This window comes from Peromyscus californicus, unplaced genomic scaffold, assembly GCF_007827085.1.
Source record: "Peromyscus californicus insignis strain IS unplaced genomic scaffold, ASM782708v3 Scaffold_4__1_contigs__length_199733344, whole genome shotgun sequence".
Lineage (NCBI taxonomy): Eukaryota > Metazoa > Chordata > Mammalia > Rodentia > Cricetidae > Peromyscus > Peromyscus californicus.
The window spans coordinates 161,160,053-161,187,474 of NW_026294562.1; the positions used below are offsets into that span (position 1 = coordinate 161,160,053).

Consider the following 27,422-nt stretch of genomic DNA (forward strand, 5'->3'; position numbering starts at 1 on the left):
TCCATTCAGTGGTGCCTACATGTACATGACTTCAGGGCTAGCTACTTGGTATTGGATAACTAATAGGGGCCTCCTGCCTGGGGGAAGACCACCTCCTTCTCTCTCAGCCTCCCTTAGTTGCCTGTAGTTCTTAGGGGTGGGGTCCTGTGACTTTTCACCCCTTCCCCTTAGCTTCTCTGTTGGTAGTGTCCTTGTTCAGGTCTTATTTAAGTAGCCATATTGTTGTAGTATCATGACTGAGGCTTCCCTGTCATTTCTAGGAGACACAATCTCAAAGCAGATTTCCTGATCCTCTGGCTCTTATGAACTTTCTAGTCCCTCTTTCTTGATGTCTCCTGAGCCTGAGGAACAGGGGTTTGATTGTAGATGTGTCTACTGCAGCTGGGTATGCCATGATCAATCAGTTGTTCTCTGTATTTTGACCAGTTGTGGTTTACTGCAATGATCTCCGTTTAAAAAAGCTTTCATTCGTGAGGTTTGGGAGCTACACTTAACTGTGAGAATAAAATAATAAAGATAAGTGTTTAGAATGCAGTCAGGAATTAATTGTACTGGTTTAGTAAAGTGTTAAGTCCTTCTTTAAGATCCATGACCTCACTAGCCCCTGGTAATTAGGTGGGTTTTCAGTACCAGGCAAGACTTCAATTTTGTTGAGTGGGCCATATGTCTAAGGCACTTTTAGGGCATAATGCCTTCATATGCTTGTTGGTTTTGGGTTCATAGGCTTCACAGCTGGCAGAACTAATTGTGGCTTCCCTCACTTAGCAGCTTGCCCAGCACCTTCTGGGACTATGAAGGTTAGTTCTCAGTGGGGAAATCATTCAAGTCAGATCCAGCTCAGATGCTCCAAATCCTGTGCCCAAAGTGCATAGTGTCTTCACTATGCCTAGTTCATAAACTGTCTTCCTGCTTCATCTCTAGAAGACTGAGAAATTCAGGCCTGGCACCGAGTTCTCTGATCCATTTGGAACTGGTTTCTGTGCAGGCTGAGTGAGAAGGACCTAGCTTCATTCTTCTACATGCAGATATCCATTTTTCTCAGTATCCTTTGTTCCAGATGCTTCCTTTTCTCCAATGTGCATGTTTGGCTCATCAAAAGTCAGATGGCTGCAGTGGGCTTCTATCTGGGTCTCCTATTCTATTGTTCTACAGGTCTGTTTTTCATGCCAGTCCTATGCTGGTTTTATTACTAAGACCCTTGTAGGATAACATGCGATGAGTGTGGTGATACCTCCTGCAGTGTTCTCGGGGTTCAGGATTGCTACCTGGAGTATTTTGTATTTCCATATGAATTTTAAGGGTTTTTTTCCCCTGATTTTTTGAAGAATTGAGTTGGCATTTGATGGGTTTGCACTGAATTTGTAAATTGTTTTAGTTTCAAAGGCCATTTTTACAATATTAAGTCCATCAATCCATGCACATGAGAGGTTTTTCTATCTGGTGTCTTCAATTTCTCTCTTCAAAGTTTTGAAGTTATCCCTTTTGTTTGTTTTGTTTTTTCAAGACAGAGTTTCTGTGTGTAGCCCTGGCTGTCCTGGAACTCACTCTGTAGACCAGGCTGCCCTCGAACTCAGAAATCTTCCTGCCTTTGCCTCCCAATAGCTAGGATTAAAGGTGTGTGCCACCACTACCTGGTCCTTAAAGATTTCATTGTAGAGGTCCTTCCCTTTCTTGTTTTGGTTTATTTCAAAGTATTTTCATTTCTTTAGGCTATTGTGAGTGGGAATGTTTCCCTGATTTCTTTCTAAGGGTATTTGTCATAGAAAGGCTAATGACTTGGGTTATGTTAACTTCGTGATTGCCTGCCATATTGCTGAGAGTATTTACCAGCTCTAAGAGTTTCCTCACAAGTCTTTGGGGTCTGTTAGGTATTGAACCAGATTGCCTGTAACAGGGGTATTTTGACTTCTTCCTTTTCTATTTGTCCCTTGCCTTTTGCTCTAAGAATCTTAGTGCTATATTGAATAGGAGTTGGTAGAGCGGGCACACTTTTCCTGTTCCTGATCTGATGTGGCTGCCTCAGATTCTTCTCACTTGGGTGGGTCTAGATTTGTTATAACCTTTATGTTAAAATAGTTCCCTCCATGTGGGGTCTCTCCAGGGCTTTTTATCATGAAGGGATGCTGGATTTTGTCAAAGACCTTTTCTGCATCAATTGGGATGAGCATGGAATCTTTGCCTTTGGAGTCCATTTATGTGATTATTTATACTTAATAATTTACATTTGCTCATCCATAACTGCATTTCTGGAAAGAAGCTAACTTGATCATGCTATTGATTTTTTTTTTTTTTTTTTTGTTTTTTTGTTTTTCGAGACAGGGTTTCTCTGTGTTGCATTGTGCCTTTCCTGGGACTCACTCTGTAGCCCAGGCTGGCCTCGAACTCACAGAGATCCACCTGGCTCTGCCCCCACCCCCACCCCCGGCTGCTATTGATCTTTTTTGTATATCCAGTTTGTAAGTATTTTATTATGACTTTTTGACCTCTATGTTCATTAGGGAAATTGGTCTGTATCTTACCCACCAGTTTTGTTGTTTTGTCTAGCTCTATGTTCACTAGGGAAATTGGTCTGTATCGTACCCACCAGTTTTGTTGTTTTGTCTAGCTTTGTAAAGAGGTTTGGAACCATTCCTTATTTTTCTATTTTATGAAATAATTTGAGAAATATTGGTGTTAGCTGTTCTGGGCAGATCTCGTAGAATTCTGCACTGAATCCATCTGGACCTGAGCTTTTTTTAGTCGAGAGATTTTAAGTTACTGCTTCAACCTCATTTGCATTGTCATAAAAAAGAACTTTATTTATTAGATCTCTGAAGTGTCTGGAGACCACCTGTGTATCTAAAATATATCTGTTTGACCCTGAAAACATACGTAACATAACTATAACTTTGATTGTGATAGGTGACAACTATTAACCTACATTTCCTTATTATCCTAAATAGTTTGTAATAACTTTTAAAGACTAGAAATTTACATTACATTGTTAAATGACTTGCATAGGTACAATACCTTAAACAAGAGTAGAAACGTATGTACAGTATGTTCTAACAAAAATAACCTTAAATTTGTTTCAATATACAAAAATATCTTAAACAAGAGTAGAAACATATATACAGTATTAGACAAATTGCTAAATGGCCTTTTTCCCCCTTACTACTCACTCTTTAATATCCAAAGTATTAAGTGACAAAGTTTTTTAAAAAAATACAAAAATGCACACGTACAATGAACTTAACAAAATAAGACAGAAAAATCACCCCATTTTTTTTAATAAAATAAAAACTCACAAAATCTCCTTCCAGCATGTATCATAAACTGGCTTTAAAATTCACATACGGAGAACAGTTACTTCTTTCCGTAACATACACAGAAAGAGTCTGACCGTGCACTAGGAACAGGGTGGGGCAGGTGGGGTAGGAGCAGCTCAGCGGCTGCAGCCAGCGAAGGGCAGTTTTGATTCAACCTCCGACAGCTTCGTTTGCAAGCCCTTCAGGACGTCTTCCATCTGCTTTATAGACTTCTCTATTTCAACTCTGCTTTCCAGATTGAAAAGCTCCTTGTCTTCCGACTCGATTTGCTTTTTGGCGGACCCTAAAGTGTAACTTTCAACGGCTTCAACGCTGAGGCAGAACAAGTCCCTCTTGTAATCTAGGTTCTTGGGAGTGCATCTGTACACACAGCCAAGGCTGAGGGAACAGCCTGCACAGTACAGACCTCCAGACCTCTATGGTTAGCGCTGGGATTAAAAGCATGTATCACCATACCTGGCTCTGTTCCCAGTGTGGCCTTGAACTTAGAGATCCAGACAGATCCCTGCCTCCCAAATGATAGGATTAAAGGCATGTGCTACCATTGCCTGACTTTTATGTTAATATAGTGGCTGGCTTTTTCCTCTGATCCTCAGGTAAATTTTATTGGAAGACACAGTATATTGGGGGTCACAATACATCACGACAACAGTATAACAAAAATAATCTTAAATTTGTATCAATATCGCGGGGCAGTGGTGGCGCACGCCTTTAGTCCCATCACTTGGGAGGCAGAGCCAGGTGGATCTCTGTGAGTTCGAGGACAGCCTGGGCTGCAGAGTGAGTTCCAGGAAAGGCACCAAAACCACACAGAGAAACCCTGTCTCAAAAAACCAAAAAAAAAAAAAAAAATTGTATCAATATACAAAAATCCATTCCAATGTGTGGGAACCTATAAGTGACTCAGTTTCCCAGTTTGAATCTGAAGTCTATTCTTAGTCAATAGAGTTCGAGCTTGCTTGCTCCAGTCTCCTTGAGGGCTGTGAGAAAGTCCTGATTAGCCCACGGGAAAGAACATCCTATCTAGCTAAATTCAGGCTGCTGACGCCAGCTGGAGGTACGTTGTGATAGAAAATGAAACTGCCTGCTCCTTGACCCAAGGACGGGATACATAGTGGCTGAATGCCTGCGCTGTGCATTGTTCTACCTCTGTTCTTCAAGACTGTATATAAGCTGGCTGTGAAATAAACTCGGGGCTGTCTGGCATTGAGTGGTCATCCTCTTGACTCTGTTCTGTCTTCATTGCCTCTACAATCCCCATGCCTCCACCCAGCTACCTGGTCAACTCATTGGCTGGCTCTGACAACAATGTAAAATATTTGAGACTAGTAGTTGTTTTGTTTTAGCTTGAAAGTAGATACAATGATCTACCCTTTTATCCTATTATTTCTGTACCCCCCCCTTTTTCTTTTCAGAATGAGATCCCTGAATCTAATTTCCTTTGCTTAGTTTTCTCCTTGACGTTGACCAATAACAACTTGTGACCAACCCCCTTAAATGATGACAAACATCCATCAAACAACCCAAAACCATCCATCCCACCTCTTGGGAATGTGGGCATTGTGTTCTCTAGACTGCTTCCTGTTGTCTGGGGGTTCTGGTTTAATTCAGCAGTCCCTTTCATAATCCAGTGTCTCTCAGCAGCTGTTGTCTGTTCATTAGCATTAAAAAAATGCAAAGTTAACAAAGCACGATATAAGGTCCAAACTCCCTGTGTTATAATATTCCCCATCCTTATGCAGCTTCTTTTTTTTTGTTACTTTACTTCTCTTTTTAAAGACTGTATTTTAAAGTATTTTTATGACTGTCTATATCTTTTTTCTTAAGCCTACACACATTGTTGAACATACTGTAACCTGTTTAGAGGGGTTTTTTTCCCCATCTGAACCTGCTTTACTGTGTATCTGTAACCTTTTCTGTTTACAAGAGCAAAACCTTAAACTACCATGCAGCTGATCTCATGGTACACTGGCAGCTCAAGTCTGCCAGCAGAATACAGAAGATGTGTCTCTGTACTACAGCCTGCATGAGAGACTTTGGGACAAGGAGGCTGAGTTTGGATCTGTTTTTGTGTGTTTGGAACCTTTTTTTTTTTTTTTAAGCTTTCTCGTGTCTTATGTGGAAATACATGCCCCCATTTTGGACGCCATTTCTAGTTGAACTTTTTTTTCAGTTTATTATTTTTATGTGGCAGCCAACCGAAGTTTCCTTGTGCGATCTGAGTTTGCCTGACCGAGCAGAGCTGCATAAGGGGATGGTTTGACCATGGGCAAGGTTGTCAGGTGGTTGGCAGTGTCTGCACGTGGCTGTGCCTGGGGACGGGTCCTTTGCTCCCGAGGCTGTCCTGTGTTTTCTGTCTCTGTCTCTCTGGCTATATTTCTATCTAATATTTCTTGGGGCTCCTGCTAAAGAGTACCCTGGGGAAAAGTGGGGGTGGGATAGCCCCCCACATTTTTATATTATTATTATTATATCAGTTTATTTTTTCCACAGTTTATTATTTTCCCAATAATAACACGGAGACTTATTACTAATTATGAAAGTTAGGCCAATAGCTAAGGTTCTAACTAGTTCTTATAACTTGAATTAACCCATTTTTATTAATTTACTTTCTGCCTCATGGCTTTATAACCTCATCTCTGTATTGCCCTTCTTGCTTGCTCTGCATCTCTTGGCCTCTCCCTTCTTCCTCCTAGTATCCTCTCTGCGCTGAAAACCCTGCTTAGTTATTGATTATTCAGTTTTTTATTAAACCAATCAGAGTGTCATATCTTCACAGTGTACAAAAATATTATTCCGCAGCATTATTGCTTGATGGGGGAGGAACTAGTACATCATGGGTAGGCTCACTCCTGGACTGGTGGTCCTGGGTTCTATAAGAAAGCAGACTAAACAAGCACTAAGGAGCAAGCCAGTAAGTGTACCCCTCTATGGCTTCTGCATCAGCTCCTGCCTCCATATGCCTGCTCTGTTTGAGTTCCTGCCACCACGGCTTTTGAAGAATCATGAATGAAATAAACCCTGTCCTCCCAAAGTTGCTTTTGGTCATGGTGTTTCATTACAGCAATAGTAACCCTAACTAGGGCAGTAACAGGTAGGATTTATGTTTTTGCTCTTTTGTTATTTTTAAACTTGTAATATCACCCAAGTGCTCTTTTATGTGTTCTAATATGTTGCTTCTTCATATGCATATGATGTATGTATCTTCCTCATATCTGAAGGTTAGAACTGCCAGTTAGAAATAATGTAGTTTAAAAATCATATGTTCTTGTATCACGTTTATGTAATTTTCCTTTGTGTTCTGTTGCTTTTGTTTTATTTGTAGTTGTGATCTCCTTTCCATTTTTGTCAAATAGTTGACTTTTTAAGTTTCTCTTTTGTTCTAACACAATAGATTGTTCCACATCTGTATCATAAAATGATTCCTTTAAGGTTGTTTTACACTTCCAGGCAGTACTAACCAGTATTAAAATGAAAAGGACATTTAAATATTTGATGATTTTTAACCCAGTTAAAAATCTAGGGGCTGGAAAGATGGTTCAATGGTGAAGAATACTGGCTGCTTTTCTAGAGAATCCAGTGTAAATGCCCAGTTCCGGGGGATCCGACAACCTCTTCTGGCCTCCAAAGGCACTGCATTCATGGGGTGTTGTGGTGGTTTGAAAAAAATAGTCCCCAAAGGGAGTGGCACTTTTAGGAGGTGTGGCCTTGTTGGAGTAGGTGTGGTCTTGTTGGAGGAAGTGTGTCACTGTGGAGGCGGGCTTTGAGGTCTCATATATGCTTACACTACTGTCCATTGTCTCAGACCACTTCCTGCTGCCTGTGAGTCACGATGTAAGAACTCTCAGCCTCTTCCCCAGCACTGTGTCTGCCTGCATGCTGCCATGCTTCCCACCATGATAATGGACTAAACTTCTGAACTGTAAATGAGTTACCACAATTAAATGTTTTCCTTTATAAGAGTTGCCTTGTCATGGTATCTCTTCACAACAATAGAAATCGTAACTAAGACATGTGTACAGACATATATTCACACAGGACATGCGCACATATAAAATAAAATTTGATCTTAAAAAATGTATCATTCTAATCATATGCCTGTAATTAGGATTTCAAGTTGGAGGCTAGAATGGACTACATAGCATATGCTTGGCTTTGACTTAAAATTTAAGAATTTTTTTATGTGTATGTATGAATGCCTGCATTTAAAATCGTATATTTCACATAGATCCCCTAAAACTGGAGTTAGAGGTGGTTGTGAGCCACAAAGTGGGTGCTGGGAACCAAACCTGGATCCTCTGCAAGAGCAGTCATTGCTTTTAACTGCTATTCCATATCTCCTACCCCTAGATTTAAAGTTTTAAATTGGTATGTCATAGTCTTTGAAGTTTTACATGATCACAGTAGAGCCATCTTCCCGTCAATATATTGATGTACATAATACACTGTGGTGATATTTTGTTTGTGCTCTAACAAATAAAGCTTGCCTGGATATCAGAGTGAGGAGCTAGCCACTAGAGGTCAGGCAGTAGTGGCACATGCCTTTAATCCCAGCACTTGGAAGGAGGAAACAGGAAGTGATAGGCTGGGCAGAGAGAGGAAGTGATAAGGTGGGGTGGAGACAGGAGCGTGGACCCTTGAGTCTGAAGATTCCTAGAGGTAAAAAGTCCCTCTATTGGCTGTCTGCTCTGGTTCTCTGATCTTTCAGCTTTCACCCTGATATCTGATTCCAGGTTTTTATTACTACCAATTAGAATTTGTGCTACAATACACCAATTATAATTGAATTTCATCTTCTACAGAGAAAGAGACTGGATGATTGTTACCTATTTTATTAGGATATTTTATATTTTTGTATCTTTGAAATGCAATAGAACACACTATTGAAACTATATAACTGATACCAGTGATTCACTCCTATAGCCTTATGCACAGTATTATTCCAGTTACTGTTGGGATTCTGCTGTGCTCCAACTGCATGACTGCGCACGTGCAGTTCAGGAGCTAGGCAAGGGGTCTTGCATCTTACATCATCAGTGTGTGCTGGTGATTACATGCGCAGGGCGTGGCCACGCAATCTGCATATGCGTGGTGTAGCTCCATAAGCCCACCTGCACATGTTCACAGAAACCCTTAAAAAGCCGGACACAGACCCCTCCCCTCTCTGTGTTCTGTTCCCTCTACTCCTCTCTCTCTCTCTTCTCTCTCTCTCTCTCTCTCTCTCTCTCTCTCTCTCTCTCTCTCTCTCTCTCTCTCTCTCTCTGTGCTCTCTGCACTTGTGTCTCCCCCAGGCCTGGTTCTTCTGTTCCCCCCCCAATAAAGCTCTGATACTGGGTTTTGTCATGGCTTGTGACCTTTACATGTGGTAACCAACGCCGGTAACCAGTGCCGCTTATCATTAAGTTACTATTGATTACTTGCTGTTATTCTTGTGTACATGCTACTACAGGATTATTTATAGACACCTTTGCTGTCTTGTTTTTCTTCCCCAGTTTATGGAAAATACACAAACTGAAGTACATACAGAGATATTAGCAGAAACAAAAGAGCCATTAAATATGTTGGCACTTAATTTTCTTTTTTGAGGGTGGAGATGTAATTCTTTAATGGAATCTTTTCAGTGCATGTTTGCTCACATTTAACACAAGGGGAACACAAAACTCCTTTCTTCCCCAACTTTTAAGGAAGAAATAAGAATGGCGTCTGAGCTGGGCATAGTTGTGCATCCCTATAATGCCAGTAGGGAGGCAGAGGCAGGCAGATCTCTGTGAGTTTGAGGCCAGCCTGGGCTACAGAGTGAGTTCCAGGACCGCCAGGTCTATGTAATGTTTTCTGGAGACTTCTACTTACAAAATGTCCAAAGGGTACTGGGTTCTAGTCTCATGGACTTTCACTGAGGAACTCTGGGTCCCTGTTTCAAGAACAGGACCTTCGTTAAGGAACTCTGGTATAGACGAATTTCTAAATGGTCTTATTAAATAAAAAACCATGGAGCCAGAAATATAGGTTAAAGTCTTAGAGAGATCAGGGAAATATGGAAAGCCACAGCTAACCTTACCTCACCAACTGGGCAGCTTCCAAATGCGAGCTACTTCCTGTCTTACCTATATCTTTATATGCCTTGCTGCTCTGTCCTCTCATTGGCTATCTTAGCCCAGCTACCTCACTTCCTTCTCACTGTCTGTCTGTACAGACCTCCAGGTCTCTATGGTTGGTATTGGGATTAACGGCGTGTGTCACCATGCTTGGCTCTGTTCCCTAGTATGGCCTTGAACACACAGAGACCCTGCCGATAAGTGATTGGATTAAGGGCGTGTGCTGCCTGACTTTGTTTACTTAAAATGACTGGCCTTTCCCTCCCTGATCTCCAGGCAAGCTTTATTTATCAAAGCACAAATAAAATATCACCACACTCTGGGTCCCTGTCTCAAGAACACTCTCAGTTAACATCTAGGACCAGGCCTGGAAAACCCTCATGGTCACCTTGATGTGGATCTCTATAGAACCTGCTGAGTGGTGGCCTCACAGAACTCAGTGGGAGATCCTGGTCTGGGCTTTCTCTGAGTTTCTCATGAAGTGCTTGTGGAAATGGTCAGCCACGCTCACAATCATCTTGGGCATATCCTGTTGGATGTAAGGCTGCCTGACTATCAAGATCTCAGCTTTGCCTCCAAGATCCCACCCATTCATGTGAAGCAGGTGCTCACACACTCAACATGGATGTGCTTTCTGTTCTTATTAAACACTGCTTCCACCAGCCAAGCTTTATGGAACACTGCTTTCTGACTCATCAGGTCCTTAGTGTGGAATCAGTTGGGCAGCTTGCTATGGTCCCTGAAAATCTCAAAGTCCCTTCTTGGTGCTGAAGCTGCAGGAATGAACATCTGGAACATCTTGGGAGTGGCTATAATGCATGAGCCTTACTGTAGTAACCAATGCAACAGTAAGACCAATTTGGTGCTTAATTTTTGAAGTGGATACTATGTAGTCTTACTATGTTTTCATTATTTGTAATTCCATCTGCATTCAGTCACATTACATCATCTTCTTTTGAATTTTGTTATAAGTAAATAGTATCTCACAGAGTGTTATTCTAGAATGATGAATGTATTTGTTGCTGTTTGTGTTTAGTATTGTCCTTGTTTCTATTAGTTTAATGCTAAAAATTTTTTTTAAAAATAACCATTTGTTTCTACTTTATGTCTGTTTTTATTCCTTTCTGAATTTTTTTTTTTTTTTGAGACAGGGTTTCTCTGTGTAGCTTTGCGCCTTTCCTGGATCTCGCTCTGTAGACCAGGCTGGCCTCGAACTCACAAAGATCCACCTGCCTCTGCCTCCCGAGTGCTGGGATTAAAAACGTGCACTACCACCACCAGGCTCCTTTCTGAATTTTACATAGCTTTCTCCCCACATTCAAGATAATTTTCTGGATTTAACCCATTTATTGCTGTTCTGGCCCATCATATTAAGTATTTTCAATAAAACAATTGGCTTTCTGTTTAATGGTGAATCACATATTAAGATATGTATGTTAGGGCTGGAGAGATGGCTCAGTGGTTAAGAGCACTGGCTGTTCCTCCAAAGGTCCTGGGTTCAATTCCCAGCAACCACATGGTGGCTCACAACCATCTGTAATGAGATCTGGTGCCCTCTTCTGGCCTGCAGGCAGAACACTGTATACATAATAAATAAATCTTTAAAAAAAAAGATATGTATGTTAGAGATGTATGGATAGTCTCTGGCTGTGTTTGAGTCCCTAAATTCATGACGTAACCTGTGACACACACAAAAGTGAAACAATATAAACGTTGGGATCCTGGATAAAAGAGAGGCATACTTCAAGAAACAATGCTTAAAAACTCCCCAAATTTGATGGGCAAATAATTCCAGTAAGGATAATGAGAGGAATTCAAAGAGATCCACACCATGCTGGTGAAAATTTAAAAGTAAAATACAGCTATAATCCAAAACTTATAAGGTGGAGGCAGGAGGATCAGCAGTTCAAGGTTACATGAGTGTTTGAGGCCAGTTTGAGGGAGTTTGGCTACATGAGCTCATTTCAAAACCACTGGAGAAGAGAGCTGGAGCAGCTCAGTTGGCAAAGTGTTTACCGTGGAAGCATACTTCAGATGCCCAGCACACACACACACACACACACACACACACACACAGAGAGAGAGCGAGCGAGCGCTGGACATAGCGGCACACGGTAGAGATGGAGACAGGAGGTCCCTGGAGCTCACTGGCCAGCTAGCCCAGCCTAATTGGTGCTCTTCAGGTAGGAGAGAACCTGTCCCAGAAACGGCTTCGTGGTCAAGAACACTGGCTGCTCTTGCAGTGAACCGGGTTCAATTCCGAGTACCCACACAGCGGCAGCTCACAACTCTAGTTTCAAGAGACCTGATACCCTCTTCTGGCATCTATGGGCACCAGATATAGTGTATGTACGACACAAATGTAAACACTCATATATATAACTTGAAAAGCAAGGTGGCATGCACTAGAGTGTAATACACACACACACACACACACACACACACACACACGTGCGGAGAGAAGGAGACAGAGACAAAGAGACTGCTTTTGAGACCAAAGACTCTGACTAAACCTATGGTATAGCCTGACCAGCAATTTCCCTACATAACTTAGGAGAGTCAAATCCCTTGGAAGGGAGCTCATTATGTCACTGGCATGGCTTTTGCCCAGATTAAATAAATAAATAAATAAATAAATAAGTAGGTAAGTAAGTAAGTAAATAGACATAACTGCTCCTAAGAGGTTGAGGTTTTTAATTATAGATATAAGGGAGAGCACAGGCAGAGACATCTGGAAGAGTCCAGAGTAAACATAGGGCAAAATAGCCAGGGAAAAACACCTGACCCTGACTTGACTCCGAGACCACAGCCAAGGAAAGAATACTTTGACCCTGACTTGATCTCACACGCAAGACCAGAGCAAGAAACAGAATCCCACCAGTCCCTGAATTTGCCCCAAGATTAGGCCAAAAAGCTCACAATCCCAGGCCACCCTGGAAAGCTCTGCCCACCCACTCGATGAAACTCTATATAAAGCCTGTCTTCTGCTCAGTTCTTTGCTGTTTCTCCCCGGAGCACAGGTAGCCACTCTTTTGTGTTTTCCCAGTAAATCTCAAGTGAGGTTTGTTGTATGGTGTGATTTTGTGGTATTCCTTGCCTGGGGACTGTCAAAATATCTCTCCCCTCAGAGCTGTTTAACACCAGGTCCTGGGGATGCTGAAAGACTGGTGGACATCATCTGCTTTGACATGGTAACAGGTACCTCAGTTAGCCGTTTATCCTCGTTTGGAGACCCAATGCCCAACAGGATTCCACAGCACACCACCTGCATACTGCTTTTTACATTGTTACACACAGTCATAATCCCCATTCACAACCATAGGACATACGGTTACAAAAATCACAATTTCACAACAGCTCATTCTCCTGCCTGTTTCGCCTGAATCCAATTTGCGGTCTCAATTCTCGCCTGGCGTCGGTTTGTGAAACTGTAGTGAGCAGTCTACACTTAAAACCAGTGTCTGGCCGGGCGGTGGTGGCGCACGCCTTTAATCCCAGCACTCGGGAGGCAGAGCCAGGCGGATCTCCGTGAGTTCGAGGCCAGCCTGGGCTACCAAGTGAGTCCCAGGAAAGGCGCAAAGCTACACAGAGAAACCCTGTCTCGAAAAACCAAAAAAAAAAAAAAAAAAAACCAAAAAAACCAGTGTCTGGTACAAGCCAGAGGCTATGGAACGCGCGATGTCTTCTGGGAAATGTAGTTCTTCACTGCACCACGTCACCAAGATTCCCCCCCCCCCCCCCACCTCCGTAAAACCGAGTGTTAGGCGTTACTCGGAATCTCGCCCTGGAGGCCCGTAAAGCCTATTCAATGAGTTTGAACTGCGCTTATTATACACCTTGGCACACTACCGTCCTTTTTAGTAATAGAGTAAAAGCAGTAGCATCTGAATCCCGGCCTCTTACTCCCCTGCCACCACCAGAGAGACCATCTGGAAAAAGTTCGGGATTGACTAGAACCACCAAGACTTCTGGGAAATGTAGTCCACAGTCAAAAAAAAAAAAAAAGAGTCGAATGGAAAAAGATTCGCTAGTTCAGAGCCCCAGTGGGCAGACCTCCGGGCGTGCTAGCAGGAGTGCGCAGGCGCAGACTCTGTGGCTCTCCATCGTCGCCTTTGTCTGCTGGTGAGTTTGATTTGGGGGTCTGTAGGACAGACCGGGGTTTTCCTGGGCCCAGTCGAGCCAAAGAAGCTGTAGGGGAGGGTTTGCTGCTCCTGCACGGGCGAGGATGCCCGAAGGGTGAGAATCGTCTACTGTGACAGCGGAGCTGAGAACTTGTGTGGATGGGGGCAGGGAGAGCCAGAAACCCCGGTGGGTTTGCGGGTGGGGTGAGCTTACGTGTGAGGGTGTGTTTTGGTTGGTTTCCAGTTAGCAAGAAACTGGTTTCAAGTTTGCGAGACTAAACGAATAGTTCTCTAATACTTGTCGCATTTTAAAAATAAATAACGCGTTTTTTGGTAATCAGGAAAGGGAAAAGGATAAATATTGAGTGAGTAGTTTTAAAAGTGATTTTATTATTATTATTATTATTTTTTTTTTTTTTTTTTTTTATTTTTTTTTTTTTTTTTGGTTTTTCGAGACAGGGTTTCTCTGTGCAGCTTTGCGCCTTTCCTGGGACTCACTTGGTAGCCCAGGCTGGCCTCGAACTCACAGAGATCCGCCTGGCTCTGCCTCCCGAGTGCTGGGATTAAAGGCGTGCGCCACCACCGCCCGGCCTATTATTATTATTATTAAAGCAAGTCAGTAGAAAACGAAACCAACGTTCCTTTGAAAAATCTTTATTTTGTAACGAAGACTTCCACAAACTTGTTATTGGGTGCCTTCACACTAGTAGGCATTAACTTAGTTCTTGGAGAACCTTCAGTTGAGCTATTTTTGAGAAGCCCTTAAATTTACGGAATAGCCCTTAGAAGGTACTTTCCACAAATACAGATGGGGTAGAATTAGGAAGGTAGTTAATTGTCCCACGTTTGGCAGAGAGGTCAAGAAGCTATTTAGCACTCAAATTGGTCAAAGGACTAGGCTCTTTTAAAAAGTATTTTGTCTTTTTTTTTTTTTTTTTTTTTTTTTTTTTAAACAGGGTCTTTCTGCATAGCCCTGGCTGTCCTGGAACTCACTTTGTTGACTAGGTTGACCTCTGTTTCCTGAGTGCTAGGATGAAAGGTATGTGCCACCATTTATTTATTTATTTTGAGACAGGGTTTCTCTGTGTAGCTCTGTTTTTTTTGTGTAGACTTACTATCCTGGAACTAGCTCTGTAAACTAGTCTGGCCTGGAACTCAGAGATCTGCTGGCTTCTGCCTTCCACATGCTGGGATAAAGGCGTGCACCACCACTACCTGGCTTGTCATACTCTCCCTACCCCCCACCCCCACCCCCACCCTGCCCGCCCACTTGGTTTTTCAAGACAGGGTTTCTCAGTGTAGCCCTGGCTGTCCTGGAACTTACTCTGTAGCCCAGGCTGGCCTCGAACTCACAGAGATCCGCCTGCCTCTGCCTCCCGAGTGCTGGGATTAAAGGCGTGCGCCACCACTGCCTGGCACAGAGGTCTATTTTTAAGGGGGCTTTTTCTAAGGGTTTTTTTTAAATTTTCTTTTTTATTAATTCTTTGTGTCTTTCACATCATGCATCTCGATCCTGCTTATTTCCCTGTCCCTTCATATCTGGCCTCTGCCCTTGCAGCCCACCCCCCAATAGAATAAGCTTCATCATGGAAGCTATAGTGTGACGCAGTGAGTCACACAGTAAACCCTTTTATCTATATATCTTTACTTGCAAGTGTTCGTTGCAAAGAGTCATTGGTCTGGTTCGAGGCCTCTGGTTTCTGCTACACTATCAATGCTGGGCCCTCACGGGGACTCCTCTTGGATATCCTGTTGTTGCCCTGTGTCGTGGAGATCCTGCAGCTTGGGTCTGCAGGACTGACCCCTTCAAGTACTCCAGCAGATCATAGATGGGGTGGATGTTGGAGTGGGCCAACTCATAACCCTGATACTGGGCCTGGGTAGTTGCAGGGTTGGTCAGCCCATTAGCTCTCCTGTCCTCACCACCAGGGCCAGCGCTCCAGCATAGCCCCAGCTAGTTTAACCCTTGCAGCAGTGAGCAAAGGGCAGGGCTAGTTCTGCTTTCACGCCCTTAGGGTCGGCTCTCCCACACTTACACCTTCAGGGCCAGCTCTACTGTGTTGCCCAGGTGCGGGGACCACTCTACTGAGTGCTGCAGCTGGTCAGTGGCAGGGCCAGCTCTCCCTCCCACACCACCATATGGCAAATAAGAGTTGGGGCCAGATCTCCCATACTTATGTTCTTGGGGCAGTTCACCCATACCCCTGTCAATAGGGTAAGCTCTGCCAGGAGCAGACATGTCTCATAGTCATTAAAAAAAAAAATCTATGTTATTAACACATCTTAAATGCCATATTCTGTAGATCTCTGAAGGGTTTGAGATGACCTATCTAAAATATATCTCTGCTTGACCTTGAAAATATACCTAAATATACCTAATTGTAATGACTAACTACTAACTTTCATTTCTTTATATCCTAATAGTTGGTAATAATAACTTTCAAGGATTAGCAAATTGCATTACATTGTTAAATGAACTGTATAGATACAATATTTTGAAGATTAGAAATATATGTACAATATATTCTAACAAAATCAATCTCAAATTGGTATCAATATACATAATTTGCATACAGTATACAAAAATCCAATCCAATATAAAATATTTAAAACTAGAAGTTGCCTGTTAAAAGTAGATTGAGTAATCTACCTTTTTATCTATATCATATCTATATCCTCTCTTTTTTCTTTTCAGAGTAGATTCAATAATCTACCCTTTATTTTATCATTTCTATATCTTTTTTTGGAGTAGATTCAATAATCTACCTCTTATTTATATCCTCTTCTTTCTTTCTTTTTTCAAATAAGAACCTTAAATCTAATCTCCTTTGTTTAGCCCTTTTCCTGACCATTAACAATAACAACTTGTAACAAACCATCCTAAACAATGACAAGTATCCAAAACCCATTGAAAGACCAAAAACCACCCACCCCACATCTTGGGAATGTGGGCGTCATGTTCTTAAAATTACTTCCTGCTATTTGTGGGCAAAGGCATCTTAGGGGATTCTGAAAAGGAAAACCTTGGGTTAATTGTCAAGTCCTGGGAGAGGTAGCTGTATCATTTGTTGTCCAGTCTCTGCATAATGCAAAAGTGCAGGGCTTATATCAAGTCCTGGCTTGAACAGTCTGTGAGGCTGGATCATATCAGCTAGCCATCTCGAAATTGTCCTGAACAGTTTGTAGTCCAAACTGATCTTTGGGTAATGTTTGTCAGCTTAGTGGTATTATTATCGTCCATATGGAATCATCGTTGTGGGGCCCCATCATGTTTTTGGAGACTTCAAATTTGCTGTTAGGTGTGGTTATGATTCCCTGCAGAAAACTGATAGAGACTCCAACACAAAAAACGTGTAGGGTTGGAGAGATGACTCAGAGGTTAAGAGCACTGGCTGTTCTTCCAAAGGTCCTGAGTTCAATTCCCAGCAACCACATGGTGGCTCACAACCATCTGTAATGAGATCTGGTGCCCTCTTCTGGCCTGCAGGGATATGTGCAGACAGAACACTGTATACATAATAAATAAATAAATCTTAAAAAAAAAAAGAACAGATGCCCAAGAGTCCAGGAAGAGAGCCCATACATTAAAAAAAAAAAGTATAGGCAGCTAAATGAAGCCTTTTTTCTAGAATTAGTATTCTGTATGACTATTAATATCATAACAAAAGCTTAAATATATATATAAATCTTACAAATTTTGATATAAAATTCATACCTTAAGAAAAGTATAAAGAATCAAAATAGAACCAAAGAATTGAGATTAGTGGCAATAGAATAGTCCCTTAATTTTGGTTTTCTTCTGTCCTATATCAGATGGCTCTTCTGACATGATTCATAGATTTTGCATTTTCTTTTAACAAGCATGCTAATGTTTAGGGAAGGAGAGAGCCATTCTCCAACTCCAAAGCTGCTTTCATTTTTAATTGAACTGGGACCACATAAAAACCATTTGTGTTATATGTCTGTAGAGAAGAGCAGAAACAAACATTTAGGAAGACTTATGAAAATTTATATGTATTATACCAATAGGCCAATTTACTCTTTTTCTTGGGACATTTATTCTAGATGATTTGTTTTTTTTTCTTCAGATGTCTCATTTGTCCAGTGTTCTTCTGATTCCTTAGCCTTCATTCTCCTGAAAGATAAAAACAAAAACCTGTCCCCAAGCCTAACTTTGGGGAGGTTCCCTTTTGGCAAGTTATACTGATTAAATGAAAAGCATTTGTTAGTGCTATAATTTAATCTAAATTGGATGGTCATGCTGGTTGATGAACTCTCACCTCTTCTAATTTAAGAGGTCTCTTGTTCAAATTGAACCTTTATCAATTTTTATGGTATCTGTAGCTTTTCTTCTCCTGTAGAAACAAAAACAAAACCTCGTCCTCAACGTAACACATATCCTGGTTTCCATTCTGAGTTCAGCACATCTTTAAAGTATATAGGCTGATTTAATTCTGTAGTTTTTTTTCTACTATCCAGTGTCTCTCCACAGCTGCTGTTCCTTTCTCATTAACATTGAGAAAATTCAAAGTTAATATACCATTATTTAATCTATTAATGGAGGGTTTTGTTACCCCTTTCTGTTTATTTAGCATATCCTTTAGAGTTTGATTTGATCTTTCAATAACTGCTTGGCCTGTAGGATTATGTGATATACCTGTAATATACTTTATATTGTAATAAGCAAAAAACTGTTTCTTTTTACCAGAGACATATGCTGAAGCATTGTCTGTAGCTGGAGTTTCCTCCAGTCCTGCTTGGGCCCCCGCAGTTCTGCAGCCCATTTATAAAATAATCACTCAGAAGTTCATATTAATTAAAATTGTTCAGCCATTAGCTCAGGCTAACTATTGACTGGCCCTTACATCTTAAATTAACCCATTTCTATTAATCTATAAGTTGCCACATGGCTTGTGGCTTACTGGTACTTTTACATCTTGCTTCCTCTGTGTTTGGCTGGTGACTCCTGACTCAGCCTTCCTGTTCCCAGATTTCTCTTCTCTGCTTGTCCCACCTATACTTCCTGCCTGGCTACTGGCCAGTCAACACTTTTTTTATTAACCAATCAGAGCAACACATTCACAGCATAGAGAACATCCCACAACAATTGTCAGTTTTAATTTGTGCAGGTATACCCATGATGGCCATAACTTCTAGCAAATGCATGATTACAGAATCAGCCTTTTCAGAACTCAAAGCAGTTGCCCATTGAAATCCTGAATAAGTATCAGTAGTGTAGTGTACATATTTCAATTTTCCAAATCCTGCAAAGTGAAACACATCCATCTGCCAGATTTCATTCCTCTGAGTACCCTTTGGGTTACATCTTCCTGGTAATGGCGTTTGATTGTAGAAGGAACAAGTAGGACATTTCTTTACTATTTCTTTGGCTTGTTGCCAGGTTATGGAAAAATCCTTTTTTAAACCTTTACTATTGACATGATGTTTTTTATGAAATTCTGAGGCCTCCAGCACATTTCCTATCAATAATTTATCAATCTCATCATTGCCTTGTGCTAGAGGGCCTGGCAGACCAGTAGGATCGGATGTGGGTTATAAAGGATGACTCCTTTTCCTGATTGTATCTTGTAATTGAATGAATAGTGAAGTTAATTCTGAAGCATCAGGGATAAATTCTGCAGTCTCAATATGTAAATACTACTCTTTCAGCATACTGAGAGTCAGTTACTATGTTGAGAGGTTCTGAAAAATCCATTAATACCAACAGAATAGCATACAATTCTGATTTTTGAACTGAATTATAAGGACTTTGAACCACTTTACTTAAATTTTCTGATTTGTAACCTGCCTTTCCTTGTTTGTTTGAATCAGTATAAAATGTATAGGCTCCAGATATGGGTGTTTCCTGAAAAATTCAAGGCAGAATCCAGTCATCTCTATAAGTTGAATTCTATTACTTTTGGGATATTTGCTGTTAATCTTTCCCAAAAAATTACTGCAAGCTCTTTGCCAAGATTCGCTTTCTGCCCATAATTTGTCAGTGTCATCATTAGTTAAAAGTACTACAATTTCTGCTGGGTCTATTCCTGCTAATTGATGAAGTCTTAATTTTCCTTTTAAAATCAAGTCAGAGATCTTTTTCACATGTTTTTAATTTTTTACTGTTTATTTGGTACAAATATCCATTCCAGTATAATATCTTCCCTCTGCATTAAAATTCCTGTAGGAGAATACCTAGAGGGGAAAATAACCAAAATTCAATCCAGCTTTGCATCCATATAATCCATCCACATATCCCACCTGTACTTTCTTTTCCACCAAGGCCAATTCTCTCTCAACTTCAGCTCATAATTCTCTTGGACTATTTAAGTCCTTGTCACCTTCTAAGGTTTTGAACAGACTACTCAGTTCATCACTTTTTACCCCAACAACAGTTCGTAGATGGGAAATGTCTCTGAATAATCTTGAAAGTCATTAAGAGTCTGTAATCAATCTCTCCTAATTTGTACTTTTTGGGGCCTAATTTTTTTGTAGACCTGTTTTATAACCTAATATTTAATAGAATCTCCTCTTTGTATCTTTTCAGGAATAATTTGTAATCCCCAACAATGCAAAATTTTCTTTACTTCTTTAAACATTCTTTCTAAAGTATCTGCATTTGAGTCAGCTAGTAAAATATCATCCATATAATGATAAATTATAGATTTAGGAAATTTTTTACATATCACTTCCAATGGCTGTTGTACAAAATATTGCAACAGGGTTGGACTATTTAACACAGGGGTAGGAGAACCCTCCATTGATATCTCTTAACTGGCTGGGAATTTTTATAAGTAGGCACCGTGAAGGCAAATGTTTCTCTGTCTTTTTCTTGTAAGGGTATTGAGAAGAAACAGTCTTTTAAATAAATAACTATAAGAGGCCATCCTTTAGGTAACAAAGTAGGCAAAGGAATTCCTGATTGTAGAGAGCCCATTGGCTGAATTACCTTGTTAAGTGCTCTAAAGTCTGTTACCATTCTTCATTTACCAGATTTCTTTTTAATAACAAATACAGGAGAATTCCAAGGATTGGTTGATTCTTCAATATGCTGAGCATTTAACTGCTCTTGTACCAGCTCTTCTAAAGCCTGGAGTTTCTCTGTTGTTAAAGGCCATTGCTGAACCCATACAGGCTTGTCTGTTAACCATTTTAAAGGTAGAGCTGTTGGTGTCTTTGGAAGATCATCAGTTGTTGTGCCCTGCTTTTGTACAATCTGGATGGCTGGTGACTGTTCTTTATAATAATACCTCCTAATATTTCTCTCAGAAACATGTGTTAGCTTATTGTTTGTTTCTGAAGTTGGAGGAATGTTAATCTGGGTATTCCATTGTTGTAATAGATCATGGCCCCATAAATTCATAGCTATATTAGCCACATATGCCTTTAATTTTCCTCTCTGTCATTTTGGCGCTATGTATTCGAGCCATCTTGCACTGTGTTTCACTTGGGATAATGTTCCAATCCCTAACAGCTGAACATTTACCTCCTGAAGAGGCAGTTTGGATGCCAAAATTCTGGTGCAATTATTGTGAAGTCTGCACCTGTGTCTACAAGACCTTCCAAGAGATTGTCATTTATTCATATTTTTAATTGGTCTTTGTTCATTTATAGAAGTTTGCCAAAAAAAAAAAAAAAACACTTTATGATTTCTCCTGAATTTCCTGTTCTCTCTGCTACAGCTGTTCTCTCACCCGAGCTGCCTGGTTTATTCCAGTAGGCATTTGGTTATTTAATTGCTCTCAGAAGGGGTTTCTTCTACAATGGCAGGAAAGTTTTGAACTGAATTTACTGTGGGGGCCTATGTGAGGCCCCTCTGGGAGTTTCCTGAGGATAGAGGCAAAGGATTACCTTGTTTGTCCCTTGTTGATCTACATTCATTGATTCAATGTTTACCCTTACCACATCTTCTGCATACTCCAGAAGGGAGGGGCATTTTGTTGTCATTGTACCTTGAAGAAACATTGTTTCTAGGAATGCCCTCTTTGCATTACCTTTTTAGGTGACCTTGTTTACCGCAATTAAAGCATCTGACAATATTTTTTTTCTTCAAAGCTCCTGATATCACCCCTCCTATCCACATATCATCATTGTCATGAGAACCAATATTAATTGTGTCCCTGATCAGTCCTCCAAGGGTCCTGATCTGGACTTTAACAACCTGATTACCCTCTTGCATGCTGCATTCGTGTTCTCAAAAGCCAAAGATTCAATTATTATCTCTCTAGCTTCTGAATTTGGTATCATTCTATTTACTGCTGAAGATAGCCTTTGTAAGACATCCATGAAGGATTCTTTGGGATCCTGTATAACTTTTGTAAATGATACAGTTTTCTTCCCTGCTTCCTCAATTCTGTCCCTCGCATTCATGGCTGCCGTGCGGCATAGAATTAGGGTTTTGGTTATCATATAAACATTGTCTTTGTATATCAGTGTAATCACCTTCTCTAAGAAGCTGATCCTGGGGGCCGGGCAGTGGTGGCGCACGCCTTTAATCCCAGCACTCGGGAGGCAGAGCCAGGCGGATCTCTGCCAGTTCGAGGCCAGCCTGGGCTACCAAGTGAGTCCCAGGAAAGGCGCAAAGCTACACAGAGAAACCCTGTCTCGAAAAACCAAAAAAAAAAAAAAAAAAAAGAAAGAAGAAGAAGCTGATCCTGGGAAATTTCCACACCTCTGGCCCTACATCTTTGTTCTATAGTTTTAACCTGCTCTTTCTACCAGGCTCTCCACTGTAACTGTGGACCGGCCTCTATCACCCCTGTAACTAATTCTTTCCAGTCCTAACTGATAATTCTATTACAAGTTGACCATGAGTTTAACATCTGCTTTACAAATGGATAATGCATGCCATATGATACTATAGCTTCTTTAAATCTCCTCAAATCTAACATTTCCACTGGAGTCCAGTTAGATCTACACACCCTTGAGCATTTGACAGTTCCTGTAAAGTTACCGGGTAGATTAATGTTTGCTGTCTGGTAACTTGAGACTGTTTCTCTATCACTGTGTAATTCAATCCTGAAATAGGTTCATTTTTAAGTTCTACTGTCTGGGTCTGAATTTCTCTATAATTCATTTTAACAGATTTTTCTAAAGCTTTTATCTTGGCACTCAAATTAACCAACCTTTTTAATGTTAAAGTAAAAATGATCAAACAAATAATATTCATAATTGATGTTATGTACATCCCATCAACATTAATTATCCTCTCATTTAATTGTTCCATTTTCAGACTGCCTAATGTGTTATCAAAAAGACCAAATTCCTTCCATTGTAAAAATATTTCTTTCTTTCTTTTTTTTTTTTTTTTTTTTTTGAGACAGGGTTTCTCTGTGTAGTTTTGGTGCCTGTCCTGGAACTCACTCTGTATCCCAGGCTGGCCTCGAACTCAGAGATCCGCCTGGCTCTGCCTCCCGAGTGCTGAGATTAAAGGCGTGCACCCCCACCACCTGGCCAATATTTCTCATCTTTTATTGTGGAAAAAATTTACCTTTTAACTAATTTCTCCCTTTAAGATATCTTAATTGACTTACCCAGTCTGTCAACTGTGTAGAACAGTAGAAGTCCGAGGGAATATCAAAGCAGCTACCTAGTGTGGTAGCAGTCCGAGATGGGGATCCAGAGAGAGCCCACCACCCACCACTCTGGCTCACGTGGAGTGGAGATTCGGTTGCATGCAGTTCTGGCCTGAGCTGTGCAGCTTGGGCCTGAGCTGGGGGTGGGGTTGGAGGGCTGTAAGGCCACAAGCGGCTTCTTAGTGAATTCTTGCCACAATTTTTGGAGCGCCAATTGGTGACAAATTGCTAAATGGTCCTATTGAAATAAAAAACATTGAGCCAGATATAGAGGTGAAAACCTGAGAGATCAGAAGAATAGGAAAAGCCACAAGCTAACCTCACTCACTTCATTGATACCTCAGCTTCCAGAAAGCTACTTCCTGTATGCCCATGCCTATATGCATTTCTGTTCTGTTATCTCATCTGCTCTCCTGTCCAGCTACAGCACTTCCCCTTCCTGCCAACCTCTGTCACTTCCTATCTGTCTGTACAGACCTCCAGACCTCCATAGTTAACTAGTGTTGGAATTTAAGGCCTGTGCCATCTTGCTTGGCTCTGTTCCCAGTGTGGCCTTGAACTCACAGAGATCCAGACAGATCCCTGCCTTCTGAGTGATTAAAGGCATGTGCTACCATTGCCTGGCTTCTATGTCTAATATAGTGGCTGACTTTTTCCTCTGGGCCTCAGATAAATTTTATTGGGAGACACAGATAAAATATCACCACAGTTTGTCCTTTTTCTTTTTCTTTTTTTATGAGACAGGGTTACTCTGTGTAGCGCTAGTTCATACTAGAACTCACTCTGTAGACCAGGCTGGCCTCAAATTTAGAGATCTGCCTGCCTCTGCCTGCCAAGTGCTGGGATTAATGGCATGTACCATCACTGCCTGGCAGTTGGACTTGTTTTTAAGGCAGAGTCTCATCTGTAGCCAGGCTGCCCTGGAATTCACTAACCCATGCTGACCTTAAACTCATAACAGTCCTCTGCCTCAGTATCCCAAGTTCTGGGATTATAAATGTGACCTACCGTGTGTGACTTAAATAGTCTTTCTTTAATTGCACATTTCTGCAGTTTTGTTAGTAAAAGTGGGAGAATTCGTAGGTTGTTAAGGATGTTAATGAGAAGGTAATTTATTGGATACTTACTACATTTCTAGACACCAACATTTTTATCCTTGTTAATTCTTTTAGTAACTTTTTGTTGTTCTCTTTTAGAAGCAGCCTCTGGAGTTTATACACAAAGAGGACACAGGATGAAAGACTCATGAGTTAAGTCTCATCTTTCTCTATAGAAATAGTCTAAAACAAATTGGAAAACCTAGGAGGCAAAGTACTCCTTCTGGGCACAGACATTGTATATGGGACTCAGTTGAAGAAAATTTGAACTGTAATTACCCACATTCATAACTTACTTATGAAAATGAGCGAAACTGCAAGAAAGAATCATTAATATAAAGCAGTGCTGTATTTCAGTCCCTTCTTGTAACCACCTCTGAGGGTACTCACATAAAAAAATCTCTCATTATATATTCAACTTCATTAGATACTTGTGAATTAATATTGAAAAGAAATTGTATGTATTTAGTGAATGTGGAAAAGCTTTAATCCTATCTCAGTAGATGCTAGGAGAAAACTCTTGTACATAACAGAATGTTGGAAAGTCTTCATCCTGAGTCAGATCTTCTACATGATGAACTTGATCCCAGAGAGAAACTTTATGAATGTAATGAATGTAGAAAAACCTTCAGCCTAAAACAAATCTTTGTAGAACATAAGAAAATGCACAGTGGAGAGAAATCACACGAATGTACAGAATGTGGCAAAGCGTTTTCTCGAGTCTCATCACTTACTCTACATTTGAGAAGTCATTCACGGAGGAAATCATTCAAATGTAGTAAATGTGGAAAAGCCTTCAGCCAGAGAGGAAACTTCCTTTCTCATCAGAAACAACATGCTGAAGAGAAACCCTATGACTGTGAGAAAGCTTCTCTTCAGATGACAAGCCTCATTAGAAATCAGAGAAATACCGGGAATAAACCATTTGCATGTAAGGAATGTGGGAAAGCTTTTAATGGCAAATCATATCTCAAAGAACATGAGAAAATTCATACTGGAGAGAAACCATTTGAATGTAATCAGTGTGGAAGAGCCTTCAGCCAGAAGCAATACCTCATTAAACATCAGAACATCCACAGTGGGAAGAAACCTTTTAAATGTAATGAGTGTGGTAAGGCTTTTAGTCAGAAAGAAAACCTCATTATACACCAGAGAATCCATACTGGAGAGAAACCTTATGAATGTAAAGGGTGTGGGAAAGCCTTCATTCAGAAATCAAGCCTCATTAGACATCAGAGAAGTCATACTGGAGAGAAGCCTTATACATGTAAGGAATGTGGAAAAGCCTTCAGTGGTAAATCAAATCTCACTGAGCATGAGAAAATTCATATCGGAGAGAAACCCTATAAATGTAATGAATGTGGAACAATTTTCAGGCAGAAGCAGTACCTCATCAAACATCACAATATACATACGGGTGAAAAACCCTATGAATGTAATAAATGCGGGAAAGCCTTTTCTCGGATTACATCACTTATTGTACATGTGAGAATTCATACAGGTGATAAACCCTATGAATGTAAAATCTGTGGGAAAGCCTTCTGTCAGAGTTCATCTCTTACAGTGCATATGAGAAGCCATACTGGTGAGAAGCCCTATGGTTGTAATGAATGTGGGAAGGCTTTTTCTCAGTTCTCAACTCTTGCGTTACACATGAGAATCCACACTGGTGAAAAACCCTATCAATGCAGTGAATGTGGGAAAGCTTTCAGCCAGAAGTCCCATCACATTAGACACCAGAGAATTCATATTCATTAAAACTCTATAAATGCCTTAGATTTAGGAATGCTTGAGGAAAATCTATGATTAGTAATATATCAAAAGATTTGTCTTACATTAAAGTTATACAAAGCTAGGAAAACCTTCTGTAGTAACTCAAAACTTAAATACAATATTTAGTAAGATGTATCACAGTATTATATACTTCCTAGACTCTCACAATGAAAGTTATTAGTATTGTAATTTTAGGACCCTTCTCAATGAACTTAGAGTCCAATGATTCCAATTAGCATAGTCTTAGAAAGCTTATCAAATGTATTAAGATAATATGAGCAATATAAATGTTTGACATTAAAAGGCAAAAATATTTTTGATATTTGCTTTGCTATATGGATAATTTGTAAAAAATCGTTTTTCAAAGCAGGCATGTTGGGACAGGGTCTCCCTATGTACATAGCCCAGGGAGACCTTAAACTCACTCTGTAGCCCAAGTTAGCCTCAAGTTTCTGGTAATCCATTTACTCAGCCTCCCAATGCTGCAATTATATACATCACCATGCCAACTCAGAAGTCTTTGTTGTAGAATTGTATAAAATTGAGGTCAGGACAGAATATTGAATCTAGAAATATGAATGAATTCCTGGGGGATTGGTAATTGATTCTGGCAGTATTCCACATCAATGGGAAAATCATGGATGACTTAAAAAATAATCTCATGATAATTAACTTTTTGTATGGGAAAATAATAGACCTCTGATGTCCTCATTTATTAAAGTATTTCATAGGAATTCCAATGTCTTTGCAGAAAGCAAAGCTTTGTATAAAAAATTTGTTAAGAGTATGGGTTCTGAGACTTGAGTAGGACAGAAATTCTAGATTCTAGAATCCTCAGCTGTTATTCTTGAGCATTTATACTTATTCTCAAGAAACTGATATGCTTATGTAGGGAGTTATGTACCAGTCAGTCTGTAAATTGCAGCATGAATTATGGTAGCAAAAAAAACGGGCACAGGTGTTTGTTGCTTATGAAGTAGATGAATAAAATGTAACAGTCATACAGTAGAATACTCTAGCAGCTAAGCACAACAGGTTAAATCTATGTTAACAGCAAAAGGAAAAGAAAAAAATTGGCATGAAGAAAATTGAAGTGATGGATATATTGTGATGATTCCTGTGTAAATTTAAATAAAACCAACTTGTCGACTCTGGTACTAAGCATTGCTTATGGTAAACACTTTTCTCTAAAACTAGAATTGGGAGGATATGTATTCAGTTCCCAAAAAGTGATTGTTGCTGTTCTAGGAAGAATGAAGTTCTACAGAAGTGAAATGTGACAAAGCAGGGTAATTAAATGCTACTCCAGTTTTATATCTAAATATCTACTTTTCATTAAAAATAAAGGTTTTAAATGTAACAAATTGATAGTTCTTTGTTGTGGCAAACATATATTCTGTGCTGTTTTTCTTTAAAAGATAGATATGGAAGAGTTACATATTATTTTTAAATG

The 27,422-nt window shown here is 40.3% G+C and overlaps 1 protein-coding gene across 2 annotated transcripts; it reads left to right on the forward strand.

Annotated features, from left to right (window-relative positions):
• Positions 1-13,413: 13,413 nt before the first annotated feature.
• On the forward strand, positions 13,414-27,126 carry Znf260 (zinc finger protein 260). 2 transcript variants are annotated; one of them, XM_052761894.1, is made up of 3 exons: positions 13,414-13,525; positions 14,481-14,563; positions 24,296-27,126. In XM_052761894.1, the coding sequence occupies exon 3, from the start codon at positions 24,731-24,733 to the stop codon at positions 25,952-25,954; it is 1,224 nt and encodes a 407-aa protein (XP_052617854.1). In that variant the 5' UTR covers positions 13,414-13,525; positions 14,481-14,563; positions 24,296-24,730; the 3' UTR covers positions 25,955-27,126. The 2 variants fall into 2 exon arrangements, with proteins under 2 accessions (XP_052617854.1, XP_052617855.1); XM_052761895.1 differs by lacking the exon at positions 13,414-13,525 and adding an exon at positions 13,693-13,711.
• The last annotated feature ends 296 nt before the right edge of the window (positions 27,127-27,422 follow it).